At 41.9% G+C, this 17,500-nt stretch overlaps 1 protein-coding gene across 7 annotated transcripts in view; it reads left to right on the top strand.

Annotated features, from left to right (window-relative positions):
• The window catches only part of YEATS2 (YEATS domain containing 2), a 97,023-nt gene extending 80,193 nt beyond the window's left edge, over window positions 1–16,830 (top strand). For 6 of the 7 annotated variants that reach the window (XM_043473584.1, XM_043473585.1, XM_043473586.1 and 3 more), the window contains 10 exons: window positions 1,999–2,127; window positions 2,621–2,719; window positions 6,984–7,086; window positions 8,007–8,080; window positions 9,445–9,524; window positions 10,199–10,400; window positions 12,011–12,237; window positions 13,059–13,133; window positions 13,813–13,886; window positions 15,112–16,830. In XM_043473584.1, coding sequence (XP_043329519.1) covers window positions 1,999–2,127; window positions 2,621–2,719; window positions 6,984–7,086; window positions 8,007–8,080; window positions 9,445–9,524; window positions 10,199–10,400; window positions 12,011–12,237; window positions 13,059–13,133; window positions 13,813–13,886; window positions 15,112–15,220 — 1,172 coding nt within the window. In that variant the 3' untranslated portion in view covers window positions 15,221–16,830. Of the gene's footprint in view, window positions 1–1,998; window positions 2,128–2,620; window positions 2,720–6,983; window positions 7,087–8,006; window positions 8,081–9,444; window positions 9,525–10,198; window positions 10,401–12,010; window positions 12,238–13,058; window positions 13,134–13,812; window positions 13,887–15,111 lie in introns of those variants that run through there. The other variant, XR_006270368.1, reaches the window with a different exon arrangement.
• The last annotated feature ends 670 nt before the right edge of the window (window positions 16,831–17,500 follow it).

Here is a 17,500-nt window from a genome sequence, read left to right as displayed (position 1 = left end):
GGCACAAGGTGGAAGCAGGGGACAGACCAAGAAGTAGACACTAAACTAAGAAAGAAACTTTGATATATTAGGGACCTCTGGGAACATCAGACTAAAAGGAGTTCCAGAAGTAAACAGAAAAGTTTAGTAATTACATTATCATTGGGTTTGTCAGTAGCAGTACTGGAAACTGGAATATTGCTTTCAGAATTTTAGAGGGGAATTCTTGTAGTCTAGAGTTCTGCAGTTGGCCCAGTCTTTACTAAGTATGAGGGTAGATATTTTCTGACAGGCAGCCTTTCAAATGTATTTTCTATGACTCTGTCTCAGAGCATAATTAAAATATATGTTTCATCAGAGTTAAGAGATGTAGACCAGGAAAAAGGACAAAAATAGAAGGAAGGCAAAGGGTTAGGGTTAGCTATGAAGTATGCTCTGCAGCTGAGGCCTTTGCTGCAGGCCTAGAAACAAGCAGTATAGATGGAGCAGATCAGAGCACCCTGGGAAGGATAGCTCTGACTTTAAAAATGGAAGTGTAAATTATTTAAGAGGTTTTGACCACATGGAGAACTCTGTATTAAGGGGAGGTTTGTAGTGTTTTTGAAGGACATGGGAAGACTTTAGTATGTTGTTGAAAGAGAACTAAATAAGCAGATGAAAAGGAGGAAAATTTTTAACTCCAGAAAATGAAATGGAATCATAGTATCATGGTATTCTTTGGATCAGTAGAGGCCATTATTGGAGGAGAGGGAAGATAGGGTCTAAAGCTTATCTACCCTAGTAGTAAGTCGGTGTGTAGCATTAAAATGTTACATCAAATTGAATCAAGGCCTACAATATACACATTCTTTTAAAAGACCAATTTTAAAAGAATTAAACAGGTTAACAGATTAAATTAAACAGGTTAAAAGTGGATGCTACCTGTGAACAAGATGAAGACAGGGCAGTAGAGCAAAGGATGGCTATTTTTAGTTATATGCCTTTCAGTCCTTTGTAACTTTTCAACGGATAAGCATGTAATATTAAAATAGAAATAAGAATTTTTAAAATATGAAGAAACCAGGTAATTGTACTCTTGGAGTGGGGGGCACATCTCAGTAACTAATTACTGCTTGATGATCTAACATTCACTGATTCCAGAGAATGATTTTATTTATTTAAGGCTTTGTTCTTGAAAGTATTTGAGGTTATTCCTTTTCTTAAATCGAACTGCATTCCAGTGCCTTAAAGTATCCTTAGCCTCTTGTTGCTATTCTTATTATAACATGCATTTATGTTGCTTCTTGTGTACTCTTTTTGTCACTCTTTTACTGGCCCTCTGAATGCCTAGAATAGTTTTATGATGGAAATGGGAGTATGGAAATTGCTTTAAAGCAGTAGGAGAGGATGAACCTTTCTAAACTAAGTGGAGACTATCTGGTTTGAAAAATAAAGGCTGCACAGAGATAGGAAACAAGTTCTGGTGAGTACATAGATTGAAGTATTAGATATGTAGAGATGTTGTGAAGGAGATGTAAATGAATTAGGACCAGATTAAAATGGACTCCGAGTGCTTTGACTAATTTTGGAAACATACTCTAGGCAGACCAGAGCCAGAGAAGATTTTCAAGTAGGAAAATGATAATTATCCAAATGAAAATACAACATTTTACATCCAGTTTGTATGTATCACAGCTGTATGTAAAACAAATAGTGATAGAAAACTAACACAGAGAAAAACTGTCTCAAAATGATGAACTGGTTGTCTCTGCAGTAGGACTCGGTGGCTTTTTTCTATTTCCACTTTTTCAAAAATTTTTGTATTATGATAGCAAGGTAAAAACAAATCATTACTGTTGCATCATTGTTTCATTGAGAAACATACTTCATCCATTGCCTCATGCTTCTGGCTCTTTCTTTATTGAAAGAGTAAATGTCCTAAGAACGTCCTGCTGTGAGAAAATGTGGATGCTAAAGAGGGCAGGAACTTTAAGGAAGCATCTGATCTTCAGCTTGGCCTTATCTTCCAACTTATTTTAGGGTTGTTAAAGATTCACTCCAGTCAATCCAATCCCCAGCAGGCTGTCCTGACGATCCCCAGCCAGCTCAAACCACTCAGTGTAAACACATCTGGAGGTGTGCAGACGATACTGATGCCTGTGAATAAAGGTGAGTCCTTCACCTGTGGGGTGTGGTTGTCTCTGAGTCTGTCTGCCTGGAGGGTCTGTCCTTTAGTGGCCACTCCTGCCTTGTACAGCCTGCCCTTGAGCTGTCACCATAGTCCCTGGCACCAGCTCTGGGACTGAAAGTAAAACCCAAGTGATCCATTGACTTCTAAATAACTGGTCATTTCTAAAGTTGAGCAGGGGAGTATATCTTAAACATTTATGAGAGTACAGGTCAATTGGGTTTTTACTTTCTGGGGTTAGTGACCAAGCCTGCATTTCCACAGTTGACGAGAACAGCTCAGTTACCCTGGTACTAATACTAAATAGCCTACCTTGTAAATCTGTGTATAAAGCAAGGAGCTTACCATTTTTGTTACAAGGAAATTGTTTTTGTGCTAGTCATCTACAGTAGAGCTGTCACCTGTGAGAGAGATTATCTTCATTAAAATAATTTCTGTATTTCTTATATCCTCCCCTCCTCTTTTCCCTGTTAGTGGTTCAGTCATTTTCTACCAGCAAATCGCCTGCCATTCTGCCTGTAGCCGCCCCAACTCCAGTTGTCCCCAGCCCTGTTCCAGCAGCTGTTACAAAAGGTATGTCATTTCCCACAATATGTTTGCCCAGAAGTTTTATGCAAGACATTACTATCATAAGACTCCCTTGAATTTCAGCATCCATGAATCAGTCGCTTCAAAAATACGTAGGGTGTTTATATTTAGACTTCATTGAGGGAAGTACAGAGATGTGTAAAGCATCGTTTTTGCCCTCCAAGAATTTATAATCAGGTTAAAGAGAGTTGCAGTAGACAGCAAGCAGTGATTGATAAATGCACAGTAGATGATCTGAAAAATGAATGCTGAAATATTTCAGTCTAGGATGTGTGGTTCAGGGAACATGAGGGGTTGTGGAGGTCGATAACACTTTGTATAGGACACAGATTTTAACCAGAACTTTAAGAGTGAAGCATTTTTTACTATGGAGAGGCATGCCAGATTAAGGGAACAGTAGAGACGAAGACTCAAGAGGGCTTGTTCGGGCGAGTAGACCAATTAAGGGGACTCACCTGGGGTGTACAGTTATGTAAAGGATCTGTAGCTAGGGTCAGATGTTGGCAGCTGGCAGTGGGGACACTTAGGACTTTTGACTGGATGGAGAGAGTACAGTGTGTTAGAACAAAACATTTTGACACTCTGTAACATCTACAACAATGATAGCTACCTTGTGTAAGAGTCTAAAATGTACCCGGTACCATGCTAGCTGCTTGGTGATATATATATTTATGTGTATATATATATCACTAATGATCAAAGTACCTAAAAATAGCTTTTATTGCCCATTTTGCCAGTGAGGAAACTGAAGTTTGGAAATACTAAGTCTCTACTTCCCAAGTCTAGAAAACTAGAAAGCAGTGCAGTCAGAATTTGAAATACTTCTTTTCAGGCATTCCAGGATCTCTCACAATAGTCTTGGGAAGCGATGGATTTGAAACTTCATGACCATCTAAAGCAAGGGTTGGCTGACTACAGTGTGCTGCTCATTTTTTAAATAACGTTTTATTGGCACATAGCCATGCCAATTCATTTACATGTTGTCTGTGTGTGCACTGCAGCCTCAGAGTTTGGTCATTCCAGCTGAGTTCACATGACCCACAAAGCCTAAAGTATTTACTGATTAGTTCTTACAGGAGAAGTATGTCAGTCATGATGAAAGATGCTAATCTAGACCAGCATCTCTTCTCAGTAGCAGGTATATATCATAGTCCTCATACAGATTCTGATTCAGTTAATTTTGGACTGGGACCAGAGCATTTCTGTTTTGATTTTAATTAAGCATACCATTTGATGAGTTTTGACAAATGCATGAACCCAACATCCCATTCAAACTATAGAAATTCCCATCCCCTGTAGTGTTTCAATTTCTATTACGATAGATTAGTTGTGTCTGTTTTTAACTTTATGTGAATGGAAGCACATGCATTCTTTTGTGTCTGATTTAATTCACCCACTCATTGTTTTCTGAGATTCAGCCATGTTGTTGCTAAGTAGTATTCCACACTGTAGGGGTGGATGGATAGACCAAAATTTGTTTATCCTTTCTCCTGTTGGTGGACATTAGGTTTGTTTCCAGTTTGGGGCTATTATATGTAAGTCTTAGAGAGCCTATCCAGTAAATAGCTATCCCAACCTGAAAGTACTGATTATATGATTTTGTAATTGAGTGCCAGATTAAATGATTGTATTTACAGGAATCCCCTGGTGATCCAGTAGTTAGGACTTGGTGCTTTCACTCTGTGGCAGGTTCAGTCCCCAGTTGAGGAACTAAGGTACCACAAGCAGTGCCGTGTGTCCAAATAAATAAATAGCTTATACTTGCATCTACAGAACTAGAGTGTCTGAACTTTTTCTGAGGACTTCCTTCTGTTTCTTGAAGTCTCAGAATCACTAGGGGTTGGGGGAAGATGTCTTGCTGACAGTGGAATTAGCAAGGTCACTCAGTACAAGTTGGTATACGTATAAAAGCCACTTTGAGTTCTATATAGAAATTAACTGCCAAAAATCCACTAAATATTTATGAGAGAAACTTAGAGACCTAAAAAATTGAAGGATATACAATTATAATTAATTATATAAATTTACTGAGATACCTGATTTTATTCTGTCTCCCAAAATGACATGGGTTCAATACAATCCCAGTCAGAATCTCTACTATTGTTTTTGTGTTTATATAGAAATTGACAGGATAGTCTAAAGTGTATATGGGAATGCATAGGCCTAGAGTAGCTGAGATAATCTTGAACAAAAAGCTGGGGGACTTGGGTCACCAGATGTGTATATACTGTAAGGCTACATAATTGAGATAGTGTAGTACTGGTTCAAGAACAGACAGAATGTAAGGGTCAGGCAGTGGAAGGTGCAAACCATTGGATGTAAGACAGGCTCAGAGATGTACTGTACAACACAGGGAATATAGCCAATATTTTGTAATAACCTTTAAAAATTGTTTTGAAATTAAAAAATTTTTAAGAAACAAAATAGAATAATTGAACAGAAAAGACAGCCCAGAAATAGACACACACATATATGGTAACCTGATTTATGACAGGCTCAGCAGGGAAAAGTTCTTTTCAGTAAGTTGTGCTGGGTTAATTAGATATATCCATTTGGGGGAAAGAACAAAACTTGGCCCCAACCTTACATCATAAAATTTAATTTGCATTGGGTCCTAGACCTAAATGTGAAGGATGAAACAGTAAGGCTTCTGGAAGAGAATATGAGAATATCTTCATGACTTTGGGCAAAGAAAACACAAGAAAAGTAGCCATGAAAGAACAGATTGATAAATTAGACTCTATTAATACTAGGAACCTCACTGTATCAGACGGACAAAATTAAGAGTGAAAGTCGCCACATACATCCTGAAAGATATTTGCAATTGATATATCTGATAAAGCAGTTCTCCCCAGAATATAGAAGACCTAAAAGTCAGTATGAAAAGGACGCTGATTTTTTTTTTAAAGAGCAAGAAGTGTAAACAGATACTTTACAGAAGAGGATATTGAAATACGACGAAATGAAAAGTTCACCCTCATCAGTCATCAAGGGAATGCAAGTTAAAACCATAGTGATACTATTCTATCACCAAAATTAAAAGAACTGCATCGCTAAGTGTTGACAAGGATGTGAAGCAACTGGAACTCACATACCCAGCTTGTGGGGCTACAAATTGACATAATAACTTTGGAAATGAGTTTGGCAGTTTCTGATAAAGTTAAACATGTTATCTGTCATGTGTTCCAGGAGGTACACTTCTAGGAAATGCATGCATATGTGCACCCAGAGACATATCCAGGCTTTGCTTTCTTTTTTTAAGCCGAAAAGATGCTGACCCAAAAGGGTATGCACGATGTGATTCCAGTTATATAAAATTTAAAGTGGACAAAGGTGGTTATCTTTGGCAGAGAGGAATGCTAGAAGCATAAGGGACCCTGGTTGAGGACTGGAAATACTCTGCGTCTTGATTGGGGTGCTTTGTGCATGGATGTATATGTAGGTAAAATTTATCAAACTGTACCCTTAATATTTGTGCATTTTTTTACAAGTTATGCATCAGTGAAAAGGGAGAAGATACACTAGTGTATCTCACTTGTAGACTTTTGCTTATATGAAACTATTGAAGGATGTTGAGTAGAAAATGATACTAGCATGCTCCTTTAGGTGCGTGTACTGGTGCTCATGTACAAGATGAGTCATAAGGGAAGAGACTGATAGCAGGGAAGCTGGTGCAAAGGAAGTGTGTGTGTGTGCACGTGTGTGCATGCAGTGTTTTGATCAGACTACAGAAGGAAGACACGTGCTCCTGACACGGTTATTTTCCGTCTGTGGATTTGGTGATGTTAAAAGCCTCATGTGATGAGCTCGGATTTTTCCCAGTACAAAACATCTGATTTTTTTGTTTTTTGCCGTCTGTCTCAGAACACTAAGATAATGCTAAAAGTTGATAAACTTAGCTGGAGAGATAATAAACGAAAGGATATTAAACTTAGAACAGGCCAGCATTGTATTTTAATGTGGCGTTGTTCAAGTGTAAGAGTGTATGTGTGTGGTCTTCCATAGTGGTGTGGTTAGCCCTCTAAGAAATATCTAAAAGCCATTTTACTGCCCTGCCTTTGTCATGAGACGCAGGCTAACAGTTCTCCCCTTGTCTGCTGATCCCGTGACGACAGGCGCCATCCCAGCACTCTGGCCGTGTCTCTGCAGCTGTGGCAGCATCCTCACTGGGTTCCCATTGTTTCTGCCCACAGGTGTCCTTCCATCATTGAGCCCTAATAGCGCTCTCATTGTTTCTATTCCCTTGTAGTGAAGACCGAACCAGAAACACCTGCACCAAGCGGCCCCTCCCAGGATGGTCAGACAGCAGTGAAAACAGAAGAAAGTTCTGAGCTGGGAAACTATGTCATTAAGTAATTATTTCAGTCCTTTCTAAGGGGTTTGTGCTTTTGGTTTGTTATGGTACTTTAAAAAAAAAGTCACTGTGACAAGCATGTGTAGAGTTGTCTGTACCTGTTAAGCCCTTTGATGGGTAGAAGCTTCTGTCCGTGTGTGGTGAACAGGTATTACCATTTGCCGCACAGCCAAGGCTTCATTTAACACCTCAATGTGACCTCCGAGCGGCACCAGATTTGTTGCCTCAAGAGCCTCGGATGCAATTACAGATGTCCCTCCCTTTGAGCTTGCCAACACGAAGTTTCCTTGCTCCATCTTTGGGTGTGAAATTTCTTACGATGTAATTATTCAGGTGTGTGTACATTTTGTGTTGCAGTATGCACACATGTGCCCAATCTTAAACAGCTGCCTTTTTGTGGCCCATACACACTCAGTGCTGCTTCTAGAAATATTGAGATTTTCTCATTTCCAAACTGGGGGAACCCACTTCTAGCGTATTTTGAAGTATCTCAAAATTGCTGGAAATGGTAGAGACTTAGCCACTTTCACGGAGGTGACAGCATGAACTGTAATAACACTAAGATAGGCATTCACATGATAGAGTCTCTGCTCTGGTGACAGTCACACTACAGAAAGATTACATGCCTATTTAATTTTTAAATACAAAATGAAAAAAGATATATATAAAATGTCAAGTTTGCATTATTTGTCATTTCTGGGGTCTCATCTGTTTTAGTGTTGACTTTAAGCATTAAATGCTCTTTGTTTATAAAGAAGGTGATATATAGAAGGAAGGACATGCAGATATAGTTGGGTTTAATTCCCTTGTAAAGGAGAAATATTTAATACATACATACATTCATACGTATATATACACACACATAGTTAGAAGCAGCTGTATGTATTTGCTACCCTAATTTTCTTTTGTCCTTCTCAGGATAGACCATTTAGAGACCATCCAGCAACTCTTAACAGCAGTAGTAAAGAAGATCCCATTAATTACTGCAAAAAGTAAGACCACACTGAGTATACTGGAGCGTGGTTTAAAGCTGTGACCTGGTTGGGGTACTGAGTCAGTTTGAATCACTTGGTGTTGTAATTAATACTGACGGTAGTTACCTTAGGGAGGGTAGTTTAGCTACAGCTGTAGCTTATTTGCAGGGTTTGGAATTCACATTGTCTTGGTCAGTCGGTTAGTCTTTTACTACCTTCACTGTGATCTGCAGAAGGAATTTTTTATGTTATAGTATAGAAATTATAAATCTGTAGTGTATATATAAAATTACATTTGTTTGTAATGTTTATTAATAAGGAAAATAAGTAGCATTTGCCTGCAGCATACCAGACTCTGCAGGCTCATTATACTTACTGCCTTATTTAACCATGGTCTCCATGGGATACATGGTGTCATCTCCATTTCACAGATGAGAAAACTGAGAATAAGCAAGGTTGTTATTGTGTTCAAAATCACAATAGCTATAGGTCATGCAGTTTTGATTCCAGAGTCATTTATCTTTCATCTGACACTCCTGTCACTCATTCTGTGGAACTGCACGACTATCAAGACCTCCAACAGTGATGTCTCCTCTGTCCCTGCCCATTGTTAGCAAGACTGAACCATTTCCTTCTCAGCCCTGGTTGCTCTGACAGAGGGCATGACTGGCAGCCTGTGGATACTTAGGTGTCTGCTCTTGGGCAAGGTCACATTTAGAGGGAAGGGATGAAGCAGATCATCACTTCACATTCATGGGAGTATGAAATGATGAGCCGAGTACAGACTACCCTGCTGTTTTTCCAGCTGTAATAGCAAAAATTATTTTTTTTTCCCCTCAGGGTTTAGGGGGTCATTTTGAAGTAGCTCAAAGTGAATTTTCAATGATTCTTCTAGCCCAGCAGAAAAAATTTTTAATCTTTTTTTAAAAAATCAGATACAAATATAGAATGTTTGAGCTTAAAGGCAGTTCAGGAGCCATCTTCCTAGTAGTCTGATTTTACAGTTAAGAAAACTGAAGCCCAGAGTGATGATGTAGGTTGTCCAAGGCAGCTTAGTTAATGGCAAGGCCAGGGCTAGTTCTCAGGTCTGCTCCCAGTGGAGTGCCATTGCCATTTATTTTAATAGAAAATCTCCTGTCATGATGAAGCTTTCTCTACCACAGAAGCTGATTTCCCAAGGAGGGCTGTGGTTTGAGTACACACGAATGAGATGCCTTCTCTTCTAAGGACAAGCCCTTCTGTATTATGTTGCATTAAACTTGCCTAGTAAGGAACAGAGCCCATAAAGAGGTCTAAAGAAACTTCTTGGACATGCCTCCAGCAAATAAGATTTTATTTAAATCTTAACTTTATTCAGAGTTTGCTGGATATGTGCATTCTAGGTGAAGATGCCAGCTGTTTTTCTGCAAAATCTGTGGAGCAGTATTATGGCTGGAACATTGGGAAAAGGAGAGCTGCTGAGGTAATCCCATGTCTGCCTCTTTGATATGCAGGCCACCACTGAGAGCCTGTTGGAGAAAATAATCAACCACATGTACATCCTGGCTGCTTCCATAAACATCGTCATATGGAGCAGTGATAAATTCTGCAGCATGTTTTGTTAAATATTTGATGGTAGAACTTTTTCCTTAGTTAAAAATCTCATTCTCCAAAGACTTGTAGGTAGCCTTTGAAAGACCTACTTTCTTTTCCTGCATTGCTAAAAATTTCTAAAAGTTTTTAAAGAATTGTAATATGTTAAAATTAAGTCAACTATTTATTGTTCAATGTGGCAGCTACTCTGCCAAACAGTGAAGCTATAAGAGGAAGTGGCAAGTACAAAGGCGTGCGTAGGAAACTTTGAGAAAGCCAGCGATGGGTTTGGGGAGGGCGGGAAAGTGGGAGATCACAGGCTGGGACCAGCTGAAACACCTTATAGGCCAAGCCTAGGAATTTCAGTTATTTTATAAACATTAGGTAAAAGTTCTTATACTTCTTTTTTTTTTTAAACTGAGGAGAAACACCAGATTTTTTTCCTCAGAAAAAAAAATTATTCTAGCAAGTTATCATGGTAATTTGCAATTGGGTGATTTATTTGAACACGCTCCTAAGTTGAAGGATTTCATTATGCACCCCCCCACCCCCAATTTTTTTAAGTGGCAAAGAGCGATGACAATGCGGAAAGTCTTACAAGAAATACTGGAGAAGAATCCAAGATTTCACCACCTGACTCCACTTAAAACCAAGCACATTGCTCACTGGTGTCGCTGCCATGGCTACACCCCACCTGACCCCGAAAGCCTGAGGAGCGATGGGGACTCGATTGAGGATGTGTTGACCCAGATCGACAGTGAGCCAGGTAAGCAAGGCGGGCGGTGGGGGGTGTACTCGGCACCATCGGCAGCTGAGAGGTGTCTCCTTGGAGCACATGCTCATCTCTCAGCCTCCAGGTTTCTCAGGCCACATCAGGTCTCAGAGCTCTTTCCTTCACCCGAGGTAAAGGGACCCGAGGACTCCAGGGGTTGCCATGGAGAACAAAAGTCGTGACTTGCCTCTCACCATGTGTCCTATCCACCTCCCAGGACAGTCCCTACCAAACTGTTTGTGCCCAGGTGTCCCAGGTTGTGTCCCAGCCAGGAATGTTCCGGCCCACCGCATGCAACAGACACACACCATTCATTCAGGTGCCCCCCTCCTCTGCATTAGTTCTCCTTTGGAAACTTTCTTAATCCACCTCCTTTCCTCCCAGAAGTAGTACTTCTTCCTTTGTGACCTACGAATCTTTTTCCCTGAAGATGGGGACAATGTCTTATCTGTTATTTTATCTCTAGAAACCTAGTGTGGAGGTGCACTGCCTGGTGTTGGAGGCACAGGTGTAAACAGCTAATAATGTTGCAGATAAAATGAATCGTTTTTTTATAAAAATACAAATAACTGTATGTGGGTGGGGATGCAGGGGAGCTGGGCATAAAGATATATGGGAGAATGTTTTTGAGTTTCACCTTAAAGAAAAAATATTGTTTTCTCCTTTTAACCCCATCTTTGTAGAAAAACAGACCCTTCACCTTCCAGTCTGAGGAAGGCCACAGCACAGGGACAGTCTGGGGGGTCCTTTAAGACTTAACACAAGTCTCATTTCCTCCATGAAGCTTTCCTGAGAACCCTAATGCAGGGTGGCCTCCCCTTTCCCCGATCTCCAGTGGTATTTAATACCAAAACCTTGAAGGTGTCTCAGATTTTTATTGCTAAGCGCTTTGAGAGCAGAGGCCTTGTTGATTATTTCTGTGCTTCTCTGGCAGTGTATGTAAAACAGTGTTTTTCCTGTACTGGGCTTTCTTATTAATATGACTGATTAAATCTGTGAGCATCCTGCCAGTAAAACAGAGGGAGTTGGATGCTCTGCCTCCATCCTGCTGGGTGTCTTTAACCCCATGTCGACATCACTCACTTATCATAAAGTAAAAGGGATGCATAGACATTCCCAGAGCCCCTGCTGGCTTTAAAGCTCTATATATACTCTGTTGGGCTCTGTATAAATCAGCTGAAGATGGGATGCATGGTATACACTAAAATGGTAGTAGTACTCAGCTCTAAGCAGAACGTGGATGATTTTTAATGTCTTCACTGTTAATTTCTAAATTCTCCAGGTTTAAAAAAAATTTTTTTAAATCAGTGGGGTGGGAGGATGGCCTCGTTTTTAGTGGCAAGAGTCAGAATTATGTGCTGTTTGACTCGGGTTGCCCTTAATAGCACATAGGTCTTAACACAAATGCCTGTCTTGGTGCTTGTCTCACTTATGAATTACTAGTTCTTATAATTATAGGTCCATGGAATTTTAGAACTGGACAGGAAGTCAGCTCCCTGATACTTAACCCTTCTTCTCTGGGTCTCAGGCTATTGGCCCCTTGGAGATGCAAAGTCCCTTTTCTTTGGTCACCATAGTCATAAGACTGATTACCTCTCATATAGAGTGCCCGTCATCATTCTCGTCAGCTGACAACCTCTGTCGGAAACTGGAGGACCTGCAGCAGTTTCAGAAGAGGGAGCCGGAGAATGAGGAGGAGGTGGACATCCTGAATGTCTCAGAGCCATTAAAGATAAACATCAAGAAAGAACAGGAAGAGAAACAGGAAGAGATGAAACTCTACCTGCCACCAACACCAGGCTCTGAATTTATTGGCGACATCACACAGAAGGTAGCGGGCTAAGGCCTGTGCTGTGGGATCCCTAACCTGGGGCTCGGTGTCTTAGAAACTGACACCAGACCTCCTGGGGAGATAGATGGTAAAGCTGGGGGAACTGTCTGGCACCTGCTTTCCCACGTCAGGGCCTTTGGGCAAGAAAGTGAATCACGTGTAGAGCTTGCTCGTCACATGACATTGGAGCAAAGGCAGCTTCGTATTTCTCATCCCCTTTTTTCTCATTTGCCTCAGTAGAAGCACCTTTCCTTCAGAGGCATGTCAGAAGGTGCTTTCCCTGACATTGTAAATAGCTCCCAAGTGCCCTGCCAGGGAGTGGGTGTGGCATTGACTCCCTTGGGGTGCAGGAGAGAACTGTCCACCCACCTCTGGTGGAACACAACTTCACTGCAGCATCTGCGCGGCTGCCTGGGACCCAAGTGAGAGACTTGTTCTTTTTATCCCCTACAGAGGACATGGAAAATGGGGCAGTTTCCAAGTATATCTTCTTTCTTTTGCAAATAGGGCCTCAGAGTCTGATGCAGGCTTTCCAGTGTGGTGTTCCCACTGTCAGAATTCATGGTAAATTCTGTGTTCTCTCATGAAGGAGATTTGGGCACAAGAGAAGGATTCTAATAGCATTTTTAACAATCCCTCAGAAACATGGCACAATAGGGTAACAGATTCTTCTGTTTGTTACATTCTGTGTTACTTCTCGGTGAGTTTTATTAAGGACATTTGTAGAGTGTCTCTTCCACTCGGATGTCTCCTTGGGTATCAGAAATGTGCTTGTTTTTAATGTACAAATAGAAACAAAAGGGCTTCTTCTGCTCTTCCAGATTGGGATCACCCTGCAGCCTGTGGCACTGCATAAGAACGTGTATGCGTCGGTGGTAGAGGACATGCTTTTGAAGGTGGGTGCCTGTGGGCAGCAGAGGGGCTGTCGGGGGCTGAAGCACCATGGGGTCAGCTGGGCAGGACACACTGGATCCCAGGCTGCTTTGAAAAAGACAGGGACAGAAATGGAACGATGACAGGCTTTATGATTTCTTTGTTCTTATTTTTAAATTAATTCAGTTGTAGTTCCTCTGCGTGTCAAAGCATCTGCGAGAGTTCCTGTGCCAGTGTCACTAACAGTATTTTTTAATGCCATTTCAAGTGCTAAGTAGCCTGAAGTGAAAGTCAAAGCTCTCAGTGCTTTCAGAGGTGACTTGCATGTCGCAGTAGAAACAGCCACAACTGTCCCAGCCCTTGGCAACAGGATGACAGAACCAGGTTCCTTACCCAGCCGGAGCCTGGCTCTGCTGTTCTTTCCTGGTGGATCCCCTCCAGGGGCAGGGATACCTCACAAATAGCCCTCACCTGTTTCCTTTATTAAAGCAGTGTCTGATTAATGAAAATCACCCCCTTCACAATTCAGAATCATGGCCTCTATAGTTGTGGCCTATTATTCAAACCTTTAGTTTTTCCTTAAGGACTTTGGGTCTTTAGATACAGTGGTTTCCCAAATTTAGGGTCTGGGATGGGGTCAGCTGCATCCTTCTGACCAGCATGCAGGTGGCATTTTTAGAGTAACAGCATTTTCTGTTACAGGCTACAGAGCAGCTGGTCAGTGACATCCTGAGACAGGCTTTGGCAGTTGGATACCAGGCAGCATCGCACAACAGGTACAGTTCTCACTTCCTGACAGTTCCCATCAAGATGTTTTATACTTTAAATCAGTTCAGTAGGAGGTGGAGGTATCCATGCTTGGGACATTCTCAGAGCCAGACTGTCTCAAAATGACCAAGCAGACCCCTGAGTCTGTCTCTTGGTTCTGAGAGGTCTGTGTTGTCTCTGTCTCCACTGCAGAGACACTGTTTATATACCAATTCTTTGCCATTGAAGATAATAGTGTTTCAGACTTGGGGCCAGGCACTGCACGTTACCTAATTTGTGTTTTGTTGCAGAACTCATACTCCCTAGGAAAGTGGGCTCTGAAATGTTATCTTGCCTGGCTTTCCTAGGAAATACATCATAGAACCTAGATTTAAACTTCAATCTCACTGGCTCTGTACCCACAGGCTGACCACTCCTTTGTGGACTAAATGTCACTGACTGAGATGCTGAATTTTCCTTTTGTCCCACATCCCAGCATTTCTTTCAAAGGAAACAAATTTATTCTATTGTTTAAAGGCTGTTGTAAATTTATTAAAACTTTTAACAGAGTACCTGAGGTCATGAAGAGACCTAAATAAGAGGATTATTAGGTCAGACTTGACAGGGATATAACATAGTGGGCAGTATAGAGAGCTCTTTACAAAAAGTGGGGAACAAAGGAGTTCCAGTTATGTTGCTGCTGCTTGTCCTGCTAGAGATCCAGGAGTGGGCCGAGTGCCTCTGCGGCCCTGCTCACCACCATGGTCCTGACTGTGAAGACACAAAGCAACTTGAGTGCTTTTGATAAGAACATTTAACATCACCCAACTTGGTCTGGCATAATTTCCAAGAGATGGGAAACATGGTCCCCAAGTTCTGTGGTGCTTTGATTCAGCTTTCATTTGGCTAAGACTGAACTACAGCGATATTCTGTTCTCTGCTCTACTTCATTCCTTTTTTTTTCCAATCTTCAAAATCTTTGTTTTCCCTTAATCATTCAGCGAACTTCTTGAAATTCATCTCATGCCTGTGAGTAGGAAGTTAGATTTGAGCCCTAAATAGGGCTGGCCGGGAAGAGGATAGGCCACATCTCCTGAGTCAAAGGAATTAATGGAAAAGAAGAGAGGTGGGGGGACAGAGGGCAAAGAGCGGCTCCCCATAGAGCGGCCCCAAGCCATGCCTGTCACTCATTATTATCCCCATATAATTAATTTAGATATTTGAGAGAATTAACATTTATTTTTTTTGGACCAGGATTCCCAAAGAAATTACAGTGAGTAATATTCACCAGGCCATTTGCAACATTCCTTTTCTGGACTTCCTCACAAACAAACACATGGGGATACTGAATGAAGATCAGTGAATGGAATGAAGATGCTCCTAGGAAAGCAGGATTCGAAGCCTTGAACTGTGATGACTCTTCTTTTCTGGAGAAGAGATAGTTTCCTGTGTGCCTCAGAGTATCATGGCCGCCAAGCCATTGCCTCTACCTAATACCACCGGAGCATTCAGTCCCAGGTCAATCCCTTTAGGACAGTCCTGAGTCTAGAGTTAAGCTGTGAGTGGATGCATGCTCTGTCAACTCGCATCTGTTCACTCTGTGCAGGCTCCATGAGAGTCTGGGGTCAAGCCACTTTATATTGGGCCCTTCTGTCCTCTGGGTGGTTTCCAGGGGGCACCATGGGCCTGAGTCTCCCTCCAGGAGGTGGGAAATGAGTCTGGCAAACTAGAGGTTCTACCCATTCTGTGAGTTGGCGTTCCAGGTACCCCAACAGTTACCCTGATAACATCTGGAGGAGGGTTGGGCTTCGGCACACAGTAGTGGCCGTGGTGGGGAGGATCCGCACTCAGCTCCGAGTCAGCTCAGGAAGCAGTGATCCTGTGCGGAAACCACACGAGCTTGGGAGACCACAGACTGAGAATTCCTGTTTCATGGAACACAAGAGATTACTGCAGCCAGTCTCAGCATTGTCGGGGGGTGAACAGAGTCCAGCACAGGTCAGGAAAAGGTTTGACTACAGCTGAGAAGCCCTTACTGTGTTAAGTCACAGACCCGCACAGCTTGGAGGATGTGCCAGCAGAGCGCTGGTTCCTGCTGTTGGTGTGGTCTGCAGGAGCTTCTGCTGAGTCCATGTCGAGTGGCCAGTGCTTCCCACAGTCCCTCAAACAGTTTATCTTATCCAGTTCTTCTCTATCAGTGAATTGTTCCCAAGAAGAAAAGTATTTCAAACACTTGTGAGTGCCTTAAAGGTAGAGAAACGACTGTCAAAGCCAGGTGACAGGGAGGTCAGTGCTCGGAAGCAGTGAGAAAGCTGGTTGTGAGCAGAGCCCCGTCCGTGGGAGACGGAGTGGATAGAAGGCAGGTTAGCAGCACCTGCACGATGTGCAGTTTCAGTATAGACACAGGACCCCAACCTTCCTAACATAGTCCGTGTGTGAGTCAAGAATCTGTTCTCAGTTAGGAATCTGCTTCAAGAAGATCTGAAACCTACCCAAGTCAAAGAAACTTACCCAAGCAACGTAATTCATGTTTTCCTGAGTCCTCTAGACGTTCAATTCAGGAAGACAGGGAGGCAACTATGAGAAATCTGCCCTTTTTAATTCAGCATCTGAGGACTGCAAGTGCAGAAGGAAATCTATTTAGTAAGGCATCGGGCATGCTCTGGTTAAGAATAAAACAGTTTAGTGGTGAAGACTCAGATATTCTGTACATAAAATACTCCAGGCAAGGTTAATGGGCAGGTGGAGACTCATTTACCAGTGGACAATGACTTAGATCTACAGGATTGAAGATATGATCCAAATGAGAACAGATTCAGTTCTTACAGGTAGGAAAGCCTCAAGAAATTATCTTTTTGCAAAAGAAATAGTAAATGATTTAACAGTCCTCATATATGTTAATGTTTCAAATGTATTTGTATCATAATATGTAACATAATGTGTAACAATACCTACAGTAAATCTTTTGGTATTTGTGATGGGTTTTTCTGAGTTTGGGGGCTTCCCTGATAGCTCAGTTGGTAAAGAATCCGCCTGCAATGCGGAGACCTGGGTTCGATCCCTGGGTTGGGAAGAGCCCCTGGAGCAGGGAAGGCTACCCACTCCAGTACTCTGGCCTGGAGAATTCCATGGACTGTGTAGTCCGTGGGGTCGCAAAGAGTCGGACACAACTGAGCGACTTGCATTTTCTGAGTTTGGAGCACTGCACATGGGTGGGGTTTTTCTTACGTTAGGTCAGAAAGAGCTGGGATGAGGCAAAAGTGTAGGGGTTTGTGTATTTAATTCTTCCACTTCTTTCTAAAAAGAATTTGCAGCTAGTAATATAAGGATTACGGTTATATAAAAATCTGAAAGAGTCTTGGAAGAATGCATGTTGGCCCTGGACATATGATTTCTGACAGCCTAGAGTGAAAGAAAACAACCTGATTGAGCTCAGAGCCTCCTCAAAGCCAAGGCAATGAGGCAAACAGCTCCTGTTGTCCAACCAGGAAGCACACTGGTCCGTTTGGCAAGAATGGGTCCCTGCTGAGGCCTGGAAAAAGTTACTCTTGTGACCTGGTCCTGCTGGGACCATCTGCTACCGCAGAAAAAACTACAGGAACTGCAGAAATATTTCAGAAATGACTATTTATATCCACCCTTA

Source organism: Cervus canadensis, chromosome 7, assembly GCF_019320065.1.
Source record: "Cervus canadensis isolate Bull #8, Minnesota chromosome 7, ASM1932006v1, whole genome shotgun sequence".
Lineage (NCBI taxonomy): Eukaryota > Metazoa > Chordata > Mammalia > Artiodactyla > Cervidae > Cervus > Cervus canadensis.
The sequence above is the reverse complement of the archived record's forward strand: the minus strand, read 5'-3'. Positions and strand labels throughout refer to the sequence as shown.